The sequence below is a fragment of the Gobio gobio genome (genome assembly GCF_949357685.1).
Source record: "Gobio gobio genome assembly, chromosome: 4".
NCBI classification, from domain to species: Eukaryota; Metazoa; Chordata; class Actinopteri; order Cypriniformes; family Gobionidae; genus Gobio; species Gobio gobio.
Window position 1 is genome coordinate 14,965,934 of NC_137100.1, and position 25,297 is coordinate 14,991,230.

Here is a 25,297-nt window from a genome sequence, read left to right on the forward strand (position 1 = left end):
CATGCCTCGATCTGGCTTACTACCGTGTGCAACAAGTGTTTCATAGTAGCCACAGAGCAAACCTCACAGAACATGTTATGTTATAATGCATACATAGCATTACAACATAACTTTCAACACATATTAATCATATCATATAATAAAGCTGTATTAAATTATTATGGATCTCATTTGATGCTTTCAGAATCTTTACTTTTTTAATAATTAGCCCAATTTGCCACCTCACACATTTGAATGATTTTTAAACAAAACAATTTATGATTTATGCAGCCAAGGATGCATTACATTGATCAAAAGTGGCAATACATTTATATGTGGCTATATTTTGAATGAACGAATCCTGAAAAAAAAACGAATTTCCCACAAAAATATTAAGCACAACTGTTTTCAATATGTTAGTAATAAATGTTACTTGTGCAACAAATCGGCATATTAGAGTGATTTCTGAAGGATCATGTGAGACTGAAGGCTGGGGGAATTATGCTGAAAATTCAGCTTTCCATTGCATTTAATAAATTACAATTTAAAAAATATATATTTTTTATTTTAATATATTTTCAAATGTAATGTTTAATAATATTAATCAAATGTATTTATACACACACACACGCACACACACAATTTCAATGGAGTTCAATTCACAAAAGCTGTTAGCATATATTGGCTACAGATGTTACATGCTGCATTTTGTTTATTATTTGTGATGCATTCTCAATCTAAGATCGCAATAAGAGGAAGCTTTTTTTGTTTGTTTAGGAGTTAACTTTACATTCAGTATTTTTTCTTGAATATCCAGTCTTTTCATAATAGGATTATTATAGATAAGGCCATGTGTAAACTAATATGCAGACAAAAGGGTCTTTCACCGCTCTGTTTTGATTGTGGTGTTGCTTTGATAAATACAGGGCGTGCAAACATTCAAACCTGGCTGAAAGTGTCAGTGCGACACTGCTGAAGATGTCAAGCTGTTACGGTGATCAAGATTTTGGCAGTTTATTTCGTTTGGCAAGCCAAAAATCTTTTGCTTGTGTAAGGTTATTTAAAGGGTTAGTTCACCCAAAAATGAAAATAATGTCATTTTATTACTCACCCTCGTGCCATTCCACACCCGTAAGACCTTTGTTAATCTTCGGAACACAAATTAAGATATTTTTGTTTAAATCCGATGGCTCAGTGAGGCCTGCATAGCCAGCAATGACTCTCTTAAGATCCATTAATGTACTAAAAACATGACTTAAATCAGTTCTTGTGAGTACAGTGGTTCAATATTAATATTATAAAGCGACAAGAATATTTTTGGTGCGCCAAAAAAACCTTAAATAACGACTTGTATAGTGATAACAGATTTCAAAACACTGCTTCATGAAGCTTCAGAGCGTATCTGATAAGATAACGCTCTCATGGAGTGTAAGTCCGATCCATGGAGGCCCCACCTCGCAACTTACAGGACTTAAAGGATCTGCTGCTAACATTTTGGTGCCAGATACCACAGCACACCTTCAGGGGTCATGCCTCGACGGGTCAGGACTGTTTTGGCAGCAAAAAGGAGACCAACACAATATTAGGAATGCTATGCCTGATCACTGTATCTCCCGATATGTCTTTGTTAGATGAAATTTAAATGCTTAGTTTTGTGATCAAAGCTCTGTAATTTATGAGGGCAAAACATAATGCAATACAATGATGAGTGATGTTTCAATCTGATCTGATAATTTGTCACATTTCAAATTATTTTTCCTAAAAATAAAGTTTAATTCTGATCTAATCATTTCTTTCACATTTAAAGTGATTTTTCAAAAAATGTATTTCTTATCCTGTGCGATTCAACTCTTACCACATGCATCTTTTATGAAACCATTAAAGACGATCATACTTTAGATCACACTAAATATGTACTTAATAAATTCAAAGCTGTGTAGATATTGCGAACTGATTATTTGTATTTATAATCGTTTTTAATGAAATGTTCTCTGATTTAATGACAGGTCACGAATGGTACAATGTTGTGTGGCCTTTAATACCAGCCAGATGATCTGGTTGTTTGATAATCTGAATCACCTGAGTGTCTGTTGAAGTTCACTAGTGGTGTCACCTAGCGTCTGATTGGCCGGTTTTGTTTGAAGGCTTTCCTTAGAGTGCTGTAGTGTTTTTATCTGCCCTATACAACAGATAAACATCAGCCTCCAACGTGGAGCTCCTGTTTGGCCTGACCTGCTGACCTGTCTCTGCGTGCACCGGACAGTGCTGTTTGCACACAAAACTGTTATAATGCAGTTTAGTCAAGTGTCACAAGTTCAACCTCTAAAAACTTGATCTTTGAGACTTTAAACATGACATGAGGACATTTTTGCATCAGTGACACACAAAGGCCATTGTAGAATGCAGAACCAACACAATATATATATTTATTAAAGCGATACACAACGGATTTAGCCCTGGCATTGACCGAGCACTGGTTTCTAAGGGTATTCAGCACCATGGCAGACTTGTACCACACAAACAATAGTGAGATTTCTTCTTGTAAAGAAAGGGGGTTGGGCAACAAAGCTGTGAAGGACAAGACTATTTATACAGTGTCTGAACAAGAAACGAAAGCTCTAAAATGCTATTTTTAAGCCTTATAAGTGATTTCATTGTGTTCTGGCTATGTAAAAATAGCCAGTGCTTTTGACTTTTTCAGACATACTAAGCCGTATCTATATCATGCATATGTATTTAGCTTAGGTATTCAGGCCATTGAAACACTCAAGGTTTAAATGATCACTGTTTGCTCTGTGTATGATCAGTGTTCACAGGCTGTCAGTTAAGGACTCTTCATTTATGTTGCGCCTGATATATATGGACAGATTTTAGTTCAGTGGGTTTGTTGTAGATTTACAGATAAGGCACAATGCAGCAGAAAACCTTGCTGCCTAAGATAACGGCGCTCTTTGTGTAGGTGTGTCCATTTTCAGAAACCTTCTCAGACACACAATTGCTTTGTTATATTTTCTGCCTAGAGGTGTAGGGAAATAAATCAATAAAGCGCAGTCTTCTGATACTGATACTCTTTTGCCGTAATGATAAATCGATGAACTAAAGTGTTCAGAGGTTTTGGATTAACACGAAGTCTCTTTTGCTGCATTTAATTGATATAAAAACAGTAATATTGTAAAGTATTGATACAAGTCAGATTAACCGTTTTCTATTTTAATTTGAAATTAGAAAAAAAATTCAATGTTTGAAAATTCTAAATTCTTTTGATCAGTTTTTGTTCTTACTGAATAAGTGCTCATTTCCTTAAAGCAAAATAAAAAAAATACAAATCTTACAAACCCCAGACTTTTGAACGCTAGTGTATTTTCTACATGATTTTATTATAATTATAAATAAAGGAAAGAATACTAAATTGATGGATTATTTGTTGATTTATTAGCGATTTATTTCTTAAAGGCACTATGTAAGATGAATTAAAGAATTTTGATTAAAATATCCAACAACCACTAGAACAGTGTTGTATATTTTCTTGACTTGTGTAATTGCATTATCCCAAATGTTTCCAAGAATGTTTAAATCCAGAGAATTAAGCCATTTTAACCAGGACACTGACCGGGTCCGTACGTCGCCTATCTATGACGTCATACCCAAGTTACCCTCGATTTCTGTTATTTTGTAGAAACCATGGAAACACCAAAGAACTGTTTCTCATAGTAGCCGCAGAGCGAACGCAAAGAGTAGCATTATAACCACTTTCAACACACTCAAATGTATTTAATATGATAAAACAGCACTGCTTTACCCCACATACGCATGTGTAGGGCTGCAACTAACGATTATTTTTTCCAATTAATCGGATAAAAAGCCCCTTTTTTATTTTCTGGACAAAACACATTATTCCACATCCTGCGCAATGCTGTCCTTCAAACAAACGTGTCAGCTGTGCTATGAAAACATAAATAGTGAATAGATCTACCATTACAAAAATTAACCATGGTTTTACAACGAATAAAACAAGCAAACAAGAAAAATAATAATAACAGGGTTATTTTAGTTATTCCATGGTAACCACAAATTAACCATGGTTTTGCTTCAAATCCATAGTTTAACTATGGTATTTGTGTGGTTATACAAATGGTATTCAATACACCAAAAAATAATGTAACCTGTTACTGTCATTTCTTTATCCTGTAAATAGGCTATAAAAAACATCTTGCATTTATATTCAATTAGACATGTGCCGGTAAACGGTAATACGATATACCGCAATAATGAACATGCACAATATTGTTATCGTGGGCACTTCAAAATACCGTGAATAATTATTTATTACGAATTATTCAGATTTTTAGAATGCATTTTAAGAATACTTTACCCATCAACCGTTTAAAATGAACAACACGTCAAAGAGGAACGCGCACTGATGTAAACAAACCCAACGTGCATGAATGGACTGAGCACATGAGCTGAGCACATGGCGGAACGAGACGCTGAAGTGCACGTTCACTCTTTGACAGCAGAGGGCGCTGACGGAACCGCAGAAATGCAGCCGTTTCACCGGTAACCCTAGTAAACAAAACGATACGGTGAAAAGACTTGAGGCTATTCATTAACTTAAACATTTTATATTTTAATCTTGACTAAATTACATGCCCTAGATATTGTTTGAATATGTTCTGATTGTAGTTCAGTCACACACTTTACAATAGGGCTCCATTATTTAACATTAGTTCATTCGTTAACAAACTGACAAGGAAAAATACTTCTAAAGCATTTATTAATCTGAGTTAAATGTACATTTCAGCATTTAATAACACATTATTAAAATCAAAAGTTGTAACTGTATTATTTAATGGACCTGAGCTAACACTAACAGTTGCTTTTTTAAACTAACATTATCAAAGAAGAATAACTTCTGTAAAAATGTAGCTATTCATTCTTTGTTAATGTTAATGCATTAACTAGTGAGACATTATTGTAAAGTGTTACCTATTGTTCTTTATAATTCTTTTGCACTTAATCTGTTTTAAATATTAGTTTATTTTATACATTTTTGTGTATTGCTTTATTGTATTTAAATGTTTGGTTCTTTTGTTATAAGAAAGTTATTAAACCTGTTATAGTACAACAACACTTTTTTTGCAACTTATTTCAATATCGTGATAATACCGTATACCGTGATAAAAGCTTCAGCAATTAATCGCAACATGAAAATTTGATACCGGCACATGCCTATATTCAATTACACACTGTTATCTCTTTACGGTTACTACTCTCATAAAATAATGGACATGTAGACTTTTAAACCTAAATTTAGTGTCCTAAAGCAGATATTTCAGCTAAATGAACGTTTTTGCGCTGAATATTAATGGTCTCCCTCTCGACTGCGTTCTGTCTGTTTGACGCGCATGCGTGCGCCCACCGTGCCGGCACTAGTTTAACACAGACTGTCATGATGCGCTTTCATGCAAAATGGAAATACTCGCGTGAATTAGTAGTATTTACAGATAAGGATATAACCTGTAAAATGAACATTTTGTGCTGAGGACGCAAACGCATCTGTCAAAGCTCACGACAGGGTATGTTAAACAATAATGCATTCGCTTGAAGCTTAAAATGAAGAATTCTCATGTTTCCACTCCACTACTTTTAGAAAAATATTGTCAATAGAAATGCATTATTCAGTACTGTAATTTGGCGTGACTGGTGGAAGCTTTGCGTACCGAGAGCAGACCCGACTACTCGATAATGAGAATCATTGTCGATGATTTTCATTATCGATTTTATCGACTAGTTGTTGCAGCCCTACATGAGTGGAAGTGGAAGCGGTTGTCTGCGGCATAATAAAAGCTCTGCGAAATCAATGCTTGTCATCAAGCTATGCCTTTGTTTTTAATGAGCGACCTCTAGCGCGAAAATTACATATTGTGGCTCTAAATGTTGTAAATAAAATGGGAAAATGTTAACATTTTATATTCTTCTGATACTCTTTAATCATGCTGCTAATTTGATGCACTAACACTAAATAATTTTTATAATAATAATAAAAACAAAATATTTTCTAACATTTAATATTTTCATTGTTTTTCCCATTTAAAGCTTTTGACTGTTGCCATTCCCTTCACTTTCATTTTTGTATTTGACAGCATCATTGATGATGAAATGGAAAGTTTCAGTTTAACTATTCAGATTGTTGATTCTTGTTTGATGCATCATCCAATCCAGCATGTGATATATCCTTGCAAACAGATTCCCAAAAGTAATACCATTTCACTGCAACCCAAAATCAAATTGTTTCCTTGATGACTTTAATCGTGAGTGCTTGGTCTTGTCGGTTATATTTATTTCTCTGTGCGTGTGTGTGTATTTATTTCTTAAGCTGACAAGCTGTCTGCTTGTCAGATTGTAATTTGTGTGTTTATGGAGTGGGATGGGCTCTTTGACAGTCATCAAATAGGAAGTAAGCCCTTTCACTCATTGGTCTGGTTAATATTTAGTGATGACATCAAGGCACACACATAACATATCTGAGCGGATCCCAGTACTGAGACAGTGAGAGGAGTATAGTCCTTTGAGAAGAACGACAGACTTCCTATTATGTCACTGTTCAAGTGAGTGTGAAGATTTCCTTTTCGAAAGTTATTTTTATTTAAGTGGTTTTGTATTTTGAATGGTGGGCTTGGGCTTGAATTTGAATTATTTCATCATCAGGTTAATTATTTTAAGGAAGGAAATGCTACAATTATTTTTGGTGGGAGATCATTCAGATTTCTAGTGGGAGATCATTCAGATTCAGATTGTTTTTGTACAAGAATTTTCATTTGTACAGATCCGAAGATGAGTTGAGACAGGAAGGTTTACTTCCTTCCTGTTTTATAGGAAGTCCCATGTTCATGTGATTCACAGGCGGTCAAGTGAGCTCACTTCTGGTTTTCTTTTAAAAGAGTGTATGAGCAACAGAAGCTTATTTGATAACTTTTTTAATTTTGCCAAGACAAAAAAAGGGACTTGTTTTTTGTGTCATAAGTGAAATTATTACAGAAACTTGAATGGATAGAATACTAAACAGACAACAACAACAACAACAACAAAATATTTCACAGCATCTTAATATTTGTGAAAATGAGGAATACTGTGATGATAATAATAATAATGAATGAATAAAAATATATAAACGTGTTACTTGCATAATATTTTAGCTCTTTCCCCGCCATTGACGGAAATTTCCGTCTCTCAGTGTTTTAACTTATACACTGAGGGGGGGCGCTATTACACATCTCCTGAAAGAGTACTAAATCTCTTGATCAAAACACAGGCAAAGAAGCAGAAACAAGCGATAGCATATGTAAGCAGATGCATATGTAAAGTAACCTGATCATCAACATTAAACAGCATATAAATCAAAACTGCCTGATGTTACCCGAATGAAATGTCAACCAAGGACGAGGTATAGGACTATGAAGCTTTGGGGCTGTTGATGGACTCTACTTCATCTATGTTTCTGATTCTGATCCAGAAATAGTTTTTGACAAAAAAGCGTTTTTTGTTTTGTTTTTTGCTCAATGTTGTCTTTTTTATGAAACACCCACATTTAAGTGTTGATAAAGAATGCTTCATACAAGATATTCATACAACAAAATATTCTGGGACCATGACATTTTTGCGAAAATGATCAAAAATGTTAGTGGTGGCTGGAAACTTTTTTCCAAAAACACTGATGGTGAAAGAGTTAATTTTATATTTTGTATATATATATATATAATATAAATAAATTCCTATGAATTGATGCACATGGTAGCAATTACAGTTTCTGACCCATTGTTACAGTGTCAATGTACTGAAATGTTGTATTGAACATTCAGAAGTTAATATTCTTATAATAAAAAGCTAATTTAAATGAGTGCTGTGTATTTTTATGGTGTGTTGATGTGGTGAAGTTTGTAGAGACTGAAACTTATTCTGATTCTGAGATCAGAAACTGTTTATCATAACAGTCAGGAGCTCGTTGCTCTTTATCCTTCAGTTGAGAGAGAGAGAGAGAGAGAGAAAGGGGGGATGGGGGTCATAGATGGAATTCAGGATCTACTGAGAACATGCTGACAGGATTGTCTGTTTACAAACCCCTCCCTCTCCCTGTCCTTTTCATATCGCCGCCTTCCCAGCAGCACCAGCCCTTGAATTCAGCAGCAGCTTAGAGGAAAAGGTGGCCAATCGCAGCCCAGCATCCTACACGTGACGAGCAGGGAGGGCCGGTCTTTGAGCTTTGCAGCGGAAAACCACCGGGCCAAACGAACGGAGGGAGCGCGAGAGAGAGCCTGCGATACGCACTAATCCCTCCACAGTGATCATGTGTCAGCGGAGTCTAAAGCAGCAGCAAAAGGGGCCGGTGCAGAGCACTACGGGGAAATGGTGAGATGCTGCAGGTCTTTGCACAGCTCTCCCTCTTGCTACAATCTCCACAGAGTCAGGGTTGATGTGCGGCGTTTTCGCCTGTCGGGCTCCTCGGCGGGAGCGACAGGGGAGCCCGCACACGGCGCCAACAACGCCGGCACGGGAGGCCCTGGAGCCCCAGGGGGCCCGTCTCAGCTCAGCAACCGGAGCCGATTCAGGTACCAGCAAGGAGTGTGTGAGATTCTAGGACGTAGTTCAGGCTAAGAATGTGTGTGGATGATGGGTGAATCCAGTCATATCTAGAGCGGTTGTTGACAGTGCACTCGAAGTGAGAGAGGACAATTGAAGGATCAGCGAGGCTGGAAAGTGGGCGAGCGAGAGGGGATTATGGAGACCTCGCACAAACTCGGCCACTCTGCGGAGGGACAATCAGTGTGCATTGGGAGTTAGTGAGACAGTGCTCAGTTCCCCCAGAGCCCCTCTTTCACCGTCCCAGATTGCGTTTGGCCTAATTGTGGCATGACGTTAGGCTGTTGGTAGCACTCTCTGTCCAATGCAAACTGCATAGTTTGCAGAGCTTTACTTGGAGCAGATGCTGTTCCCCTTGAGTGAGCGAAAGATGCGTAGAGCAGAGGGAGGCTCATATTCAGCCAGTGATTGGCCAATGTGTGCCTGCAATGAAAAAACAAGGGGGGCTGTGTAGAACAGAGAGTGTGTGAAAGAGACTCAATCTGAAGACTTTACGTTGTCTTTTTACAGGCTGCCATCATCCCAACATCCTCCGCAGTTTGAGTAATGCACTGAATAGCTGTGAATTCATCTGTGCTGGACAGGTTGGGGGAGGGGTAGAAATGCTCTAAATTCAATTGAATGATAACCTGATGACTGAGAGCTCTCGTAAAAACCAACAGTCATTGTTTCAAGCCGTTCAGGCACACTAGGGTGCAGCGCACACTTTGGCATATTAACTGGATTTGCCAACTGCTAGGATGAGGTTACATAATGCACAACACTAAAAGTGTTAAGTGTTAAAGGTTATACCAGGCACTTGCGCAGTTCTTGTACAAATGTAGTTAAAGGATTGAAACAACATTTGCACAGAGCTGCTAAACGTATCTTATCAGGTTTGTTGTCGGATTGTGTTACAAGTATTTTTGGCTTGAGTTCCTCTTATACAAGTCCGATTTTTTTTGGTCTCAGGCAAAAAGGCTTGCCTGAAAGGTGCAGGACGACTAAGGCTGACGTTTTCTACTTATACTAAATCACTGATTTGTAAACCCTAAAATTAAGTATGAAAGAGTCCAATCATGGCATTCGATATGTGCACTGTAATCACAGCTCACAGTTGAAAGAGCCAATCACCTTTTTCATAGAGGCATTGCCTGTTTGTTTACATTTTTGAATGCGCATGAGCATTAACCGATCAACCTGAAACATACAATTTTATTTGCATTACTGGAGCTAAAGAATCGCAACATACGATATCAATGTTGCCAGGCTCATTGAAAAACACCTCTGACGACATTTCTGCAAAATGTTACGCTCTTTTTGCCACACCTTCCAATGGATGGTGACCGGCCAAAAGTATTTTTTACCAGCCATGACACACAAAACAGGAAGTTATGACCAAAGTTTTAGATTTGTGAATTTTCACTGTCACCTATTCCAATTTTCGATACCACAGCTAAAACTACTAGCTTAACTAATCTAAATTTAGTTATTTTTAATGACAAGTAAATGGTCAGTCATAAAATAAGAACAAACAATCAAATGACAAGCAATAGCACAAATAAATACAATACAACAAAGATACAAATGAAATAAACAGTGCTCTTCAGTGACGTCTAATAGTTTATCAGGTACAGACATTTAATAAAGTAGGCTAATCAAATAAATAACACTGCTTAGTCTTCATGTCCTTTTTAAAGTTCAAGAGCAGTGTGTGGTTTTTTTGTCCTTTTGTTTGATTAACATTAAAAACTCAGACAGGAGAGCAAGTCAGTAGCAGGATTATTAGGATGCGGTCACTTTAAGACTGAATGGACACACGGATCATGTGTTTTGTGTTTGCGTTCACTTAAGATGTAACTAACTATTTTTACTAGACTACTGGCCGAGACGGGCATTTAAAAAAAACATTTTGAGTGAATTTGTCCATTCAAGTGCAGGAAGGCTTTCAAGAGAATGCGCTTCGGATCAGATGCTTAAACTTCCCACACAGCACGCGAGTAATGAATTCCCTTTTGCGTGTTCCAGCGCCTAAATATTTTCTGACCCATCAACTGTACGGAGCACTGTTCTCGTTCTTATCGTCACAACATTACATTGTTAGAATTCAAAAAATTGTTACAGGCCAACTGGCGACTGACACTTTCATTTACTCGCCAACACCTCGCATTTGGCACTTGACAAGTGCTAATTTTAGGCCCTGGTTATGCTACTTCTAGCATGATTCTCACTATTTTTTCACGTTTGTTACGTTATTTCATTGATAGAATTAAAAAAATTGTTACTGGCGACTGACCGTTTCATGAATCAATTTTTAAAGTTAAATCTTCAATGAGCGGTGTTAAGAGCATGTTCAGCTTGATGCGAAACAGATGGACATGAATTTGGCCAAGTTTTTTTATTACTTACCCTACCCTACCCTAGACCTAACCGATAGTGTTAACGCAGGCAAACATGAAATAAAAATGTATTTGCTGAAGCAGCTGTGCCATTTTAGCTTGATTCTTCAAGACTTTGCACTTGCGATGTGGAACACTGGTACGATTCACAATAAAAATCTCATATACCGTACCGAGCGAGCTACCTAGCAAGTTTACTATATCAGAATTGCCATATGAGGTTGGTTATGCGATGCAAATGTCAAAACGTATTGTTCAAGAACTGCGTGAATTTCGATTAAATACTTCTAAGAAAATGTGTATTATTATTATTATTATTATTACGTTTACATTTATGCATTTGGCAGACGCTTTTATCAAAAGCGACTTACAGTGCACTAATTACAGGGACAATCCCCCTGGAGCAACGTGGAGTAAAGTGCCTTGCTCAAGGACACACTGGTGGTGACCGCTGGGATTGAACCAGCAACCTTTTGCATACCAGTTAAGTGGTTTAACCCACTGGACCACCATCTCTATTATTGTCCAAAAAAAAAAAACTGTCATAATTTGGCTAGCATTACATTATGATCACGCTCCTATTCACGAAAATGTTTTTAAACCATTCAAGCGCCAAGCGAGCGCGCTGTCTGAGAATGTCTTGTCTGTGTGACTGACATATACACGACTTGTGTGCACAGAGAGACGCGCGCCAGTATCGAGTTCTCTCGTGCTTGAACAAATAATAGCACAGAATTATGCCAAAATGCCCGTTTTATTGAGTATTCTCATAAGAGCGGTCTAAAATGAACTTATAGAGTCGTGAGAAAACGAGATGCACGTCAGACTCACGTTATGTTCGGCAGCAGCCACTAGTGCTATCTGTCATTAATGTCTTTAAGTTGTTTCTACATTAATTTGGAGAGTAACTGAAATTATTACAATATAAAAATATTAAAAACTATAGCAAAATAGCAATAGTTTTAATCGTGATTAATTACAGAAGAAGTGTGATTTTTATTTAGTTAAAATTTAATCGATTGATTGCACTAAAGTTGCTGTTTGGTGCCGGTACCAAGATGGCTGCCGAGTGGACTGACTTTGATCATCACTATTCACACGTGCTCATACCAGAGTCATGACTAGACTGCTCTGCAGAGTATGGTCCGATGTTATGCCTGCTGCAGTTTGTCTATTTATAGTAAGAGCAATAAAAATTTACACCTTTCTGTAGGAGACGCCCACACGTCAGATGCTGTTATCATGACGCCCCCCCCCCCCCCCCCCCCCCCGAGCCTGTACTAACCTGGCATGAGCTGTTGTTGCCTTGCCATAGTCCTTATCATCAGTACACTGATGAGTAGTTTTGTTTGTACTGCTTGATTACTCTTCCTTACCACGATGCAAATGTTGATCTCTCAAACAGAGATTACTGGACAGTACATTTGGAAGGGGTCAAAGTAAAGATGTTCTTGTGTGCAGTATTGTGAGTATACCTGACAAAGTCTGGTGACTCATTTTCTGGTAGGCCGTCTATGGCTAAGTCTTCTCTGTCCACAGGTCAGAACAAGTTTTCATCCTGATTAGTGTGGACACAGTATTATATTCTATAGATAGCCCTTGTAGCTGCAGCCCTGGACGGTCCCTATCAACCCCGCTGGTGCTGTGTCATCACTTTCAGGGCCGAATATGACCCACTTTATTGACACACTAAAGCTAATCGCACTTTAGCCAGAAGCAGTAGCTTCTTAGTGTCATTTTCAATAAAAAGCAAGCAGTTATACCCAAACAAGACTACGGGTTGCATCAACGGGTCCAGAATAGATGTGCAACATTTTTGCATGCGCTGTTCCAGTCGGCAACAGTTGTGTTGACCTGGAATGTGTTCAGCCTGCACAAGTGCTAAAAATAGAGCGGTCACAAAAAATAAAAATAAAAAGATTACTGGCGGATATCCCGCACGGCTTCAGTAGTTCTGTGCTAATGTCCCACTCTGCGTGACCCACAAAAACCATGTTCGTGCTGGTTAAGTAGGTTTATGTTGATTAAAATGTGGCCCTTTTTATGATGAAAATTGTCTATCTCAACCTCATGGCGTTCCAGACCTGCATGACTTTTTTGTGTGCAGAACATAAGATTAAAAAAAAAAAGTCTTAATGTTTTGTTTTTGTCCACACAATGAATGTCAATGTGTTCCAAAATAACATTGGACACTATTGACTTTCAAACAGCTGAAACATTCTTCAAAATATCTACTTTTGTGTTCTGCTGAAGGAAGAAGGTCATAAAGGTTTGGAATTACATGATGGTGTGTAAGTAAACGATGACAGAATATTCATTTTGGGATGAATTATCCCTTTAAGAATATTATGTAGACTGGCCTAGACCTTCGGTGAAGTATTTCACCTCGTGTACCATTTCTAGAGCAAGTGTAACAGGAAGGTGATGATAAACCCTAAATGAGACTAAAGGTGCTAAGCAGGTGGAAGCAGCCTTTGCTTAGACTGATGTAAGTGGAATTGAGCTGAAAGGAGTATATGGTCAGTGTAGTTACGAGACAGTGTGAACGACCATGAGGTTACGTTTCCAGTGGAGAATTGCTATTTCTGTCTCTTTCCCATCTCAAGTATCTTTCTAGCATTTGTCTTTTGCTGTTTATTGTTTTCTGTATGGCCGTCTTTGTGTTTGGTCTTTGGTATGTGTGAGTGGACAGTGTGTATGTTTCTGCATGTTTCATCAATATTTCCTTCCTTCTTTCTACCATCTTGACAGAGCAGCCCAGTTCGGTTTTTATAGAGTGAATCTCAAGAAAACATGTTTTTTACCCTAAAATCAAGTAACGGGTAACATTTTACCCTAAAATCAAAAATGTGGGGGGGGATTTAAAACCCTTTTTCTGAGACCATTATGGGTTTGTGTGTATGTGTGTGACATTTTCATGAAAAATCTGCACATTTTCACCCGATTTCCCATTACCATAAAACATTTAGATTAATAAATAAATTGATAAATAGTTTTTTTTGTAATTCTCAGTGGTTATTCTCTTTTTTTTTTTACCAATGTCTTATTAAAATTAGTTGTTAAAAAAAAAAAAAAATTATATATATATATATATATATATATATATATATATATATATATATATATATATATATATATATATATATATATATATATATATATATATATATATATATATATATAATTTTTTTTTTTTTTTTTTTTTATTAATTAGGTACACAACAACATTTTAATGACAAATAAACCTATTTTCCCACCATAATAATATTCATATAATAATTATATTTAGTTTAATTGTAATTTTGTATTGTTTTACCTTAAAGATACACTTGTATTTACCATAAAATATTTGAATAACAATATTTAAGTAATATATTAAATTGAATTTAATGATCATAATTTTATATTATGGTAATTGAAGTTGTTGAAAAATATTACAATTGTCATTACCATAATAATATTTATATTTAATTTAATGTATTTTAAATTACTCAATGCAAAATAAAATCATTATTATTAAGACACTTGTGGAAATATTTGCTTAATTGTCATGAAATGTGTATAAAACTGCAAAAATTCATACAATTCTTATTTCTTTCTCAAGATTTTTAGGGTGAAATATTATCCGGATATGTTTATGACCGGTTTCATGAGATTCACTGTATTTACAAGGGGTGCTCAATCCTGTCCTGAAGGTCTGCCTGTGAAGCTTAGCTCCAAATCTATTCAATTACACCTGAACCAATTAATCAAGATCTTCAGGATTTACCAGATAATTACAATTAAATTGGACTGAACTCTGCAGGAATGTAGTTCTCCAGTATTGGGCACCCCTACTAGCTACAACGTTTACATCATCTGGACATATATCTTTAATTTCCACTACTTTATTTTTTATATGTGTCTGTGAGTATTTTGTGCACTTTGGCATCACGAATGTGTTGTGCAGGTTGCAGTTCCCACAGTTGGCCCTGCGGCGGCGCCTAGGCCAGCTGAGCTGCATGTCCCGGCCTACTGTCCGCCTTCGCTCATGGCCTCTGTCCTTCCTCTACTACATCCTGCCCTTTGGAGCGCTCAAACCTCTCGCCAAAGTAGGCTGGAGGCCCACAAGCAGAGTAAGTACAGGTGGAAACATCAAATAAAGCCCAGAGTCTGATGTTGTGTGTGTTTGAGTGTGCAAAATCTCACTATCCAGAGACATAAATGACATCCATCAGTGTGTAATCTCAGTGTTATGGGAATTTTTTTCTATTTTTTTTATGCAAAACAGGTATTACCCTATGGATGATGCTCTGATAGTAATGTCTGTGAAGCATTACTGGAACCGTTACGGAATAACGCTCTAGATCTGTTCTCTCCATTTTTTAACACAGAGAAATTAAACCTCAAAACTGATGCAAGGTCAGCAGAAAGCTATCAGCAGATGGCTCCTTGCATATGGACCCGCTGAGCTCAGAGCTCCATAGGGATTTGTGTGAAAAGAGCCATTGTCCTATGAGGCAGCTCTGAACTGAGGAACACTTTGTCTCTAGACCCAGTCGAGGGCACCGTGCCACGGTGGTTCTGACACCACTATTGTTCAGTTCCTAAGAGAAAATTGCCAGTCAGCCCATGCTGATGCTCAGAAGCAGATACCGTATCTCCAGTGGCAGACAGGAATTTACAGAGAAAAAAATTATAATTTTTGTTTGTTAATGTAAATCTGTTGCTCTTCAGATATATATAGCTACAGATGTTTTTTTATTTATTATTATTATTAATTTAGGATTGTAAACTTTTACTAATCCTAGTTTAGAATGTAAACTTTATTGGTATATATTAATTTGTTACATTACAATGCTATCATATTTTGTGCAGGCAATTAGCTTATTTTGTTGTAAATAAAAAAGCCTGCCAATGTCGTGGCAGGAAACCACAATCCTTGTGGTATTTAGCAATGTTTCTTACAGACACGTCCCCAACTTGTACACACCGAGGCTCAAACTAAATCCTAGTATAAATGACTATGTGAAAGCGTTCATGTGCCTTCAACTTATCAATACAATGTGACTGACATTACTTAAATGCACTATTTACATCCTAGAATACTTTTTTTTCTTTAAGTATATGCTCAAATGAAAATGAATGTACCCAACATTGTAAACACGTATCGATCTTGGCATGATAATATCTATTTTCTGTTTAAAAAATGTGGGAAAGTAAAATGACACACTTCGTGGATAAAGATCCTTTTTCTGGGTCAGGCAACATTGCTCATCCTTCACTTCCTGCTTGTTAAACCCATAACTATCATCTACAACCATCACCCTGTAGGACTCCAAGAGTGTCCGCATTTAGCCTCCTGTATGTCAGCTGGGATTGACGCTAACTACAGTAATCCACTTACACTGAACACCCAGGCCAACTCCTGTCATGTATCAGCCTCCATACTATCTGTAGCACTGATCTAGGATCACTCCTGGCCCACATCAATAATGATCAGTGAGCTACACTGATCCAAACACTCTAAGAATCCAAACACTGGAGCACGTGGTGCACAGCGGCACATGCAGCTGCTGCTATAATACAAGTTTTAAAACACTTCAGATGTTCGCTTGCATTAAAATTGAATGTATACGTCTTTATTATTATCGTCCATTTTTACAAGGTAAAAAGCATTTTTATTACTCATAAATGTCATTTATTTTTGGGGAGTCACACCATTTTGCATTCTAAACTAACCTTGTCTTGTCATGAAAAGGTCAAATTGTGTGACATTTGTATTATGTTCTGTTCCAGAAATGTTTTTACACCACAAATATTTATGGTGTGTTCCATTCAAAATAAGATCTGGGATATTCCTAGTTGATATTTGACTCCTGATAATAAAGCATGCTGTTTTCAAATGATGTATGACGAAAAAATGGTGCAATCATTAAAGTGCTCCTATTATGCTATTTTAAAGGTTCCTAATTTAGATTTAAAGGTCTCCTACAACAGGTTTACATGCATCCAAGGTCAAAAAACACTTAATTTTCTCATAATATGCATTGCAGCATCACCTCTTTTCTCAGTGTCTCTGAAACAGTTCAATCAAGGATCCAGTCTCTTTAAACCCCTCCTTTACAAGAGCTTACTCTGCTCTGATTGGTCAGTTGGCTCAGTCTGTTATGATTGGTTTAACAAAATTGGTTGGAAACGAAACGTCCATTACCATATGTGAAGTTTAGCTCCGTAGGCTTCCTCAGCACTTGCATACACAGTGATACGATCAGTAACAATGCCGTTTGAAGACCATAGGCTGGAATTATGCAAATGTGTTACAAACCTATGTAGGTTGTAATGGGAAGTAAGACTGGAATTACTGGCGACTCGTTTCGACAGTTCAAAATTGATTCTTTCTTTTAGGATACAATAACTTTATTTGTCGTGCACTTTCATCTTTAAAACTTTGCAGACCTTTTACATTCATAAACACCTATATTACACACTGCACGAAAGGTAATATGTGAAAAAGCATAATAGTGGCACTTTAAGTGTGTTTACGTTCCTCTGCGAACGTTTGCTGTTGTGTATTATAAAGGTATTTGAGTCTTCAAACCCTCTGTCTCTTGGGTGTAGGTTACAATCTACAAGTCCATACCCACACGACTGCTCTCCAGAGCCTGGGGTCGCTTGAACCAGGTGGACCTGCCCACTTGGTTACGGAAACCTGTCTTCAGATTGTATATATGGACATTTGGAGTCAACATGAAGGAAGCGGCCGTGGAGGATCTACAGCACTACAGAAACCTGGGCGAGTTTTTTAGGCGCAAACTCAAACCTCAGGTCCGGCCAGTGTGCAACTCGCACTGTGTGGTAAGTCTGGGTTTGTAACTGAAGAAAAAGAGGCATTCTTTGAATTCCTATTCACTTTCATTCATATGCATGTGCTTTGATTCTTCATTTCACGCTCTGTGTGATTTCTTTCTTCTGTTGAACACAAAAGAAGAATGTTGGGAACCAGGCAGTTGACGGCACCCATTGACTTCCATAGTATTTTTTTTCCTACTATGGAAGTCAAAGGGTGCCGTCAAATGTCTGGTTATCAACATTCTTCAAAATATCTTCTTTTGTGTTCAATAGAAGAAACTCATACAGGTTGGGAACAACTTGAGGTCAAGTAATGACCATTTTTGGGTGAACTATCCCTATAAATAAATATAAACTATAGATTTTAAAAATTACATTTTTAGTAAAAGAGCTACATTGCTGGCAGTAGATGAAAGTAGGTGGTATTAAATATTTACATGTTATTAATTATTTATTTATTTATTTTAGCAGAAGCCCTGGAATGTTACATAATTTCCAGTTGCATATATTTGTTATGGGTTCTGAAATAATGGCATGCTTAATCTAATGTTTATTTTCATTTGATAATTTTACTTATGTCAATTTTTAATAAAGTATACAGAAATTTGTAATATTAAAATAAAATAATAAATAATGTATTTACTTGAAACAGAAGTATGTTAAATAATTCTTCTGTTGCCTATATTCATTATGGGGTCTGAAAAATGTGCATGCATAAGCTAAAGCTAATTTCTAGCTAATTATGTCGGTTTTTAATACAAAATGAATAAAACATACCAAATATACAATATATCAACACAACGGGTTACCTTTCGCTCCGCAGATCAGTCCAGCTGATGGCAAGATCCTTCATTTTGGCCGTGTGAAGAACTGTGAGGTAGAGCAGGTGAAGGGAGTAACCTACTCCCTGGAAACGTTCCTCGGCCCGCGCACCTGGGCAGAGAGTTTAACAGCTAACAGAAGTAAGTCTCAATAAATTTGTCATTTGACCAAGAATGACATGTTTCTGAATCGAAATCCCTTGATTTTGGATCTTGTTAACACGAAAATATGCATTCAAGGTTTTCTGAGCAACCGAATCATTTTTAGATTGTAAACATGGCTTAGGAAAGAATCACAATTGTGGGAAGTAGAGTGTCACTCACTCAAAATCAATTTACACACACATTTAGCAGAAAATAAGACTCGTACTGATTGTCACAACAGTGGCAAAGCAGCTCTGATCCCATCCGCTTTCAGTCTGGGATCTGGTTCAGTTCCCTTATTAGTGTAAGTAAGTTCATTTAACAAAGATTTGCATTGAAGAAAGACTTATGTGAAAGCAACAATAAATGAAGGCTGAATTGTACATTGTACAGTAAAACATTGTGTACATTGTGAATTTCTGGTTCACTGTATGGTTAACTTTCTGATGACTCATCAAATTTTACTAATAATTTTATAAAATATAAAAGCTGTATTGTTAAAATATTTTGCATCAAGTGACAAGGAAAAAACCTGGAAACCTGGAAAAAATAGTCAAGCCATTTAATCCACATTAGTGTTCAAAAGTGTGGGGTTGGTAAGATAAATATCTATATTTATTCATATATATATATATATATATATATATTTATTCATTTTTGACAGAAGTCACTCACGAACAGGCTTGTGCAAAATTCTGAATTTCAGAATTGGCCTCCATTCAATTCATGAATTTGAATTGGAATTGGAAATTGAATTGACTCCGCCCCACAGGAAGTTGAATTGGAATTGGAATGACAGGAAGTGGAATTAAATTCATGGCATTTCAAAGAAATTCCACAAAGTCACACAACAGAAAGAATGTGTTGAATCTCACATTCATTTAGTGTTAGGAAGGTTCCTTTGGAAATGTTACCCATTATAAATGTGGTTTGGATTACTTTATTTGGATTACTTTGGCAATGCAAAGCAATTTCCTTTTAATTTGATTAGTAACTAATTGAATGACACATTCGACCTCAGTAATGCGAAATATAATTACATAAATTGTCATTTAATAACATAATTTCATTACACGTAACTAGTCACTCCTCAACCCTGCATACATTTTGTTCTAAAATATAGATAATGATCAAATTCTTGAAATAAATTACCCCCTCAATGTTGTTTAATTAGTTTTGTTACAATGTTATTTTCATTGAAAAGTAATCATATAACACAAAGTTGTTGTAAATGCAGTTATCATTAATTCCAGTGCAAAACTCACTGAGCAATACTGTTGCATCTAATCCTCAATAGCTCCTCAAATGTTCCATCATATTACAAAATTACAATTACAATAAATCAATCTTAACTATTTGTTCTGTGACTAATAATAATAAATAATAATAATACATTTTATTTGTAACGCATTTTACATTAAACAAAATCTCAAAGTGCTACAGATTGAAAACAAAAAAATAAAATAAATAAGAATAAATAAAACTGAAAAATAAAGTAACAAATTAATCAAAAGCTCTGCTAAAAAGGTGGGTTTTAAGACCACATTTAAAAACATCAACAGTCTGTGGGATCCGCAAGTGGTCAGGGAGAGCATTCCACAGACGAGGGGCTGCTGAGCAGAAGGCCCGATCTCCCATAGTACAGAGTTTGGTTGTGGGAGTTTTAAGAAGACATGTTGAAACAGACCGGAGGTTACGTGTGGATGTTTGTGTGGTGAGGAGTTCCTTGAGATAGGTGGGTGCGTCACCATGGATGCACTGATGAGTGCGGAGGGAGATCTTATACTCAATCCTGAACGAGACAGGAAGCCAGTGGAGTGATTTGAGAATGGGGGTGATATGGTCGTATTTGCGCACCCTCATCAGGATCCTAGCAGCACTGTTCTGAATACACTGCAGCTTCTGGAGATTTTTTCCAGGGATCCCGATAAGGAGCGCATTGCAGTAGTCCAGCCTGGAGGCGACAAAGGCGTGGACAAGCTTCTCCGCATCTGCCAGTGTTAGTAAGGGACGATGTTTGGCAATGTTTCTGAGGTGGAAGAAGGAGGTCTTACACAGATGTTTGATGTGAGCTTCAAAAGTAAGTTGGCATTCCATTCTGACCCCCAGGTTGGTGACTGATGTGGAAAGTGGAATGTCCTGATCAGAGAAAGCAATGCTGGTGATAACGGATTTCCGGACCTGAAGTGGAGTGCCGACTAGGATTGCTTCAGTCTTGGAGCTGCAGAAAGTTTTGCTTCATCCACGCCTTTATCTCATCCAGGCAAGTGATCAAAGTGGATGGAGTGAGGTCAGCAGAGGGGGAAGAATTTGTCCTAAGGTAAAGTTGAGTGTCATCAGCATAGCAGTGAAAAGAAATCCCATGCCGGCTGATGACACGGCCAAGGGGAGCATGTAGAGGATGAACAGGATGGGGCCAAGCACTGAGCCTTGAGGGACACCGAAGGTGATGCTGTGAGACAGGGATGTAGCGCAACATATTCAGTTCTCCCAGTGAGATACGATGAGAATCAGTCAGAGAGCCCGATGGTGGAATGTAAGCGGTGAAGGAGGATGTTATGATCAACCGTATCGAAAGCTGCAAATAAGTCCAGGAGGATGAGAAGGGATGGGGAACCAGCATCTGCCGCCATCAAAAGGTCGTTTGTGACCCTGACCAAAGCTGTTTCTGTGCTGTGTCCTGTGCGGAAACCAGACTGAAATTTCTCATACAGATTGTATTGTTTTAAATGGACCTGAAGCTGTGCAGCAACAACTTTTTCCAGCACTTTAGAGAGGAATGGAAGGTTGGAGATGGGTCTGTAGTTGTCAGTAATATCTGGGTCTAAAGTGGGTTTTTTAAGAAGTGGTCTGATGATAGCAGTTTTGAGTGATGAAGGAACATGGCCAGCCTGGAGGGAATGATTAATGATCTTGGTTATAAGGGGACTTAAGACACAAGAGGTTAGATTTTACCAAGGCTGTGGGAAAAGGATCCAGTGCACAGGTGGATGGTTTCATCGTTCTGATGATGTCCTCAACCTCGCGCTGTGTGATGATGGAGAAGCAGCAGAGATGTTGGAAAGTCCCAGGCTGTGGATCGACAGTCGGGACAGGCAGAGCGGAGGTGCTAGAAAGGTGAAAGTGGATGTTGTCTACTTTGTTCCTAAAAAAAGGTAATGAACTTATTGCACCTCTCTTCTGTCGCTTCTGAAAAAGATTGAGTTTGCGGTTTGAGGATGTGGTTTATAGTGGAGAAAAGTTTCTTGGAGTTTCCAGGGTTATTGTTAATGATGCAAGAGTAGAACTGCGACTGAGCATCTCTCAATAACCTTGCGTATGCCTTCTGATGTTCTCTATAAGCTAGCCTATGAACAGTGAGTCCTGAAAGCTTGAGACGCCTCTCAAGTACACGCCCACCCGTCTTCATCTTCCGGAGTTCGTCTGTGTACCAGGGGACTGAGCGCGAGAAGGTGACCATTCTAGTTCTGACAGGGGCGTGAAGATCCAGAATGCTGCTCAGAGATTGGTTGTAGAAGTCAACAGAGTCCGTGACTGAGGAGAGATCAGCAGAGGAGAGTTGCTGGAGGTCTATAGCTTGAGTGTCTTGGTTAATCTTTTTCAGGTTCCTGAAGCAAATTTGACGAGTATCATTGGTATGGGAAGAGGGTGGCGTGGCAGCTCCATTGAGATGGCCTGGTGATCAGACACACCCAGATCATACACCCAAGAGGTTTCTAATATGAGGAGAGTTGGAAATGACCAAGTCCAGAGTGTGCCCCCTAGAATGAGTGGGGACATCCACATGTTGGAGATTGAGGCAGTCCAATAATTGCAGAAACTCATCTGTCAGGTGGCAGGAGGGGGTATCAACATGAATATTAAAATCTCCTAATATTAAGATGTTGGCAGAAGTAGAGCAGAGAGTTGTAAGAAAGTCATGCATCTCCGTGATAAAAACAGAATTTGTTTTGGGAGGCCGATAAATAAGGAGTATTGTCAAAGAAAAAGGGGGTTTACATTTAAAAGCAAGGTATTCAAATGATGACACTGTGGGCAAAGGGAGAAAAGACAGCTCCAATGATTGTCTATGAATTGAAGCTAAGCCACCACCACGACCAGTGTTACGGGCTTTCTCCAGGTAGCTGTAACCAGGGGGACCAGAGCTTTTAACATTCATTGCTGGGGAAAGACAATGTAATCTGTAACAATGTACTTGTAATCTGTACAAGTAGGTCAAACTAATATCATTTATAGAATATGTAATGCAATCATATCTGACATATTCTGTAAAGCTTCATTGTTAAACACTTCACTTAAAATATGTATATGATTTTCTGCTTCCTTTAATTCAAATTAGAATTGTAATTCTAGATCCTGTTTTTGATTCAGGCGTCATTCTCAATTAAATTCTGAATTCTGCACAAGCCTGCTCACCAAGGCTACATTTATTTGATAATAATTAAAAAAAAAAAAAACAGTAATATTGTGAAATATTATTACTATTTAAAAGTTTAATTTTTAATTTAAAATGTAATTCTTGTGTTGGCAAATCTGAATTTTCAGCATCATTACTCCAGTCTTCAGTGTCACATGATCTTTCAGAAGTTTTTCACAATGAATAGAAATTCCAAAAGAGCAGCATTTACTTGCAATGGAACATTTTGTAACATTATAATTTTGATCAATTTAACACGCCCTTGCAAAATAAAAGTATTCCTTTGTTTAAAAAAAAAAGACTGACCCCAAACTTTTGAACTGTAGTGCTTCTCTAAAATCGGAGGAAAATTATAGATTAATATAAATATTGAAAGCACTAAGCCTAAAATCTGATCTGACCAACAAAGAACATCATGCTAAGCTTGTAGACCATGTGATATAATCTCTCCAATATCTTTCAGATTTTTAATCATCTGTTTTATTTTTCTTGTCCTGTTCAGACGAGGATGACCCTGGCACATTCCAGGATGCCCTGGTCACTACGGAGGGGAATGAGTTGTTTCACTGTGTAGTTTATCTGGCTCCAGGTGACTACCACTGCTTCCACTCGCCGACAGACTGGAGGGTGGCACACAGACGGCACTTCCCAGGTCAGCGGAATTATATGTTCTCTCTCTCTCTCTCTCTCTCTCTCTCTCTCTCTCTCTCTCTCTCTCTCTCTCTCTCTCTCTCTCTCTCTCTCTCTCTCTCTCTCTCTCTCTCTCTCTCTCTGTGTCTGTCTCTGTCTCTGTCTCTCTCTCTCTCTCTCTCTCTCTCTCTCTCTCTCTCTCTCTCTCTCTCTCTCTGTTATTTTGCTTTGCTTTCTGAAAATATAATTTGTTGTTAAAAAGATTAATCAACTGGGACTTTAGGTCTTAAATGCTTAAGTTATAAGCGTCTTTTCTAATCTGATGGCGACTGAGCAGTGTGATACCATCAGGGCCTGGTTAAATAACTGAAGCATGACTTGTGGTCTGATATGTATGTTTATGTCATAGGTTCTCTGATGTCCGTGAACCCAGGAGTTGCACGATGGATCAAGGAGCTTTTTTGCCATAATGAGCGGGTGGTCTTGAGTGGGGAGTGGACACACGGCTTCTTTTCACTCACAGCTGTAGGAGCAACAAATGTGGGATCTATACGCATCTATTTTGACAAGGTTAGAACCGTTTTGCTCTGCAGTTGTTGTTTTTTCATAGCTCAGATTAAAATGTCCAAATTGCTCTTATTTAGCTCCTGCAGATAAATGTGAGTTTAAAGCAATGGTTCCACCTGGAAATGAAGCCTAAAAAGCCTGACATATGAAAGAATATTCAAAAAAGAATAATTTACCCCTCCAAAAAAATCTTATCATTTGTATGAGCATATTATCCTATACCATACTAAGGACAGTTTTCTTTTTCTTTTTTTATTCAATTTTATTCCTAAGCAAAAATATACAAATTGGTGCAGTTGCTGATATTTATATGGTAAGATGAAATTAAGATGAAATTCTGATAGCTTGTAATGTAAATCAAAGAGATCTTTATAACAGTATGGCTGACTACTACTGCTTGCATTTTTATTATTTATCCTTTTTTTTCCAGGAAGGTCCCATTGAGATTAAAATACATTTCTTCTACCAGGGAGTCCTGGCCAAGATGGCTGTATTAAAATTTCACACATGATAATTCTAAACAGTCAAAGCTAAAACATTCATCATAAATCAAAAAAATAATTAAAACAGCAACATGATTAATTCATTTTACACTGCAATACATTTTTGAACAAATTCAAAGGAGCATAATAAGAGAATGATGATTTTTCCATGCTCTGAGTTTACCCTAGGTACTACTAATTTAATGCCATAATATTTTACGATACCTCAAAAAGTTCTGCGATACGATTCGACTCAGGGGTATATCGATCAATATTTCAATATTATGATATTATGTGCCTATTTTACACAACCGGTTACATTTTTATTAACTCAAAACTGCAACAAAATATATATAAAATAAACATTTATTTCCAATTGTCACATCCTGCACCCTGATTGTAATATCCACA

General features: G+C 37.4%; 1 protein-coding gene across 8 annotated transcripts in view; it reads left to right on the top strand.

Moving 5' to 3' along the window:
- pisd (phosphatidylserine decarboxylase) overlaps positions 1-25,297 on the top strand; it is a 50,552-nt gene that overhangs the window by 17,757 nt on the left and 7,498 nt on the right. For 2 of the 8 annotated variants that reach the window (XM_079814852.1, XM_079814853.1), the window contains 4 exons: positions 17,595-17,831; positions 18,649-18,787; positions 23,710-23,859; positions 24,247-24,407. In XM_079814852.1, the coding sequence (XP_079670978.1) occupies positions 17,595-17,831; positions 18,649-18,787; positions 23,710-23,859; positions 24,247-24,407 (687 nt within the window). Of the gene's footprint in view, positions 1-6,455; positions 6,588-8,138; positions 8,586-14,943; positions 15,110-17,594; positions 17,832-18,648; positions 18,788-23,709; positions 23,860-24,246; positions 24,408-25,297 lie in introns of those variants that run through there. The other 6 variants (XM_079814850.1, XM_079814851.1, XM_079814855.1 and 3 more) reach the window with 6 other exon arrangements.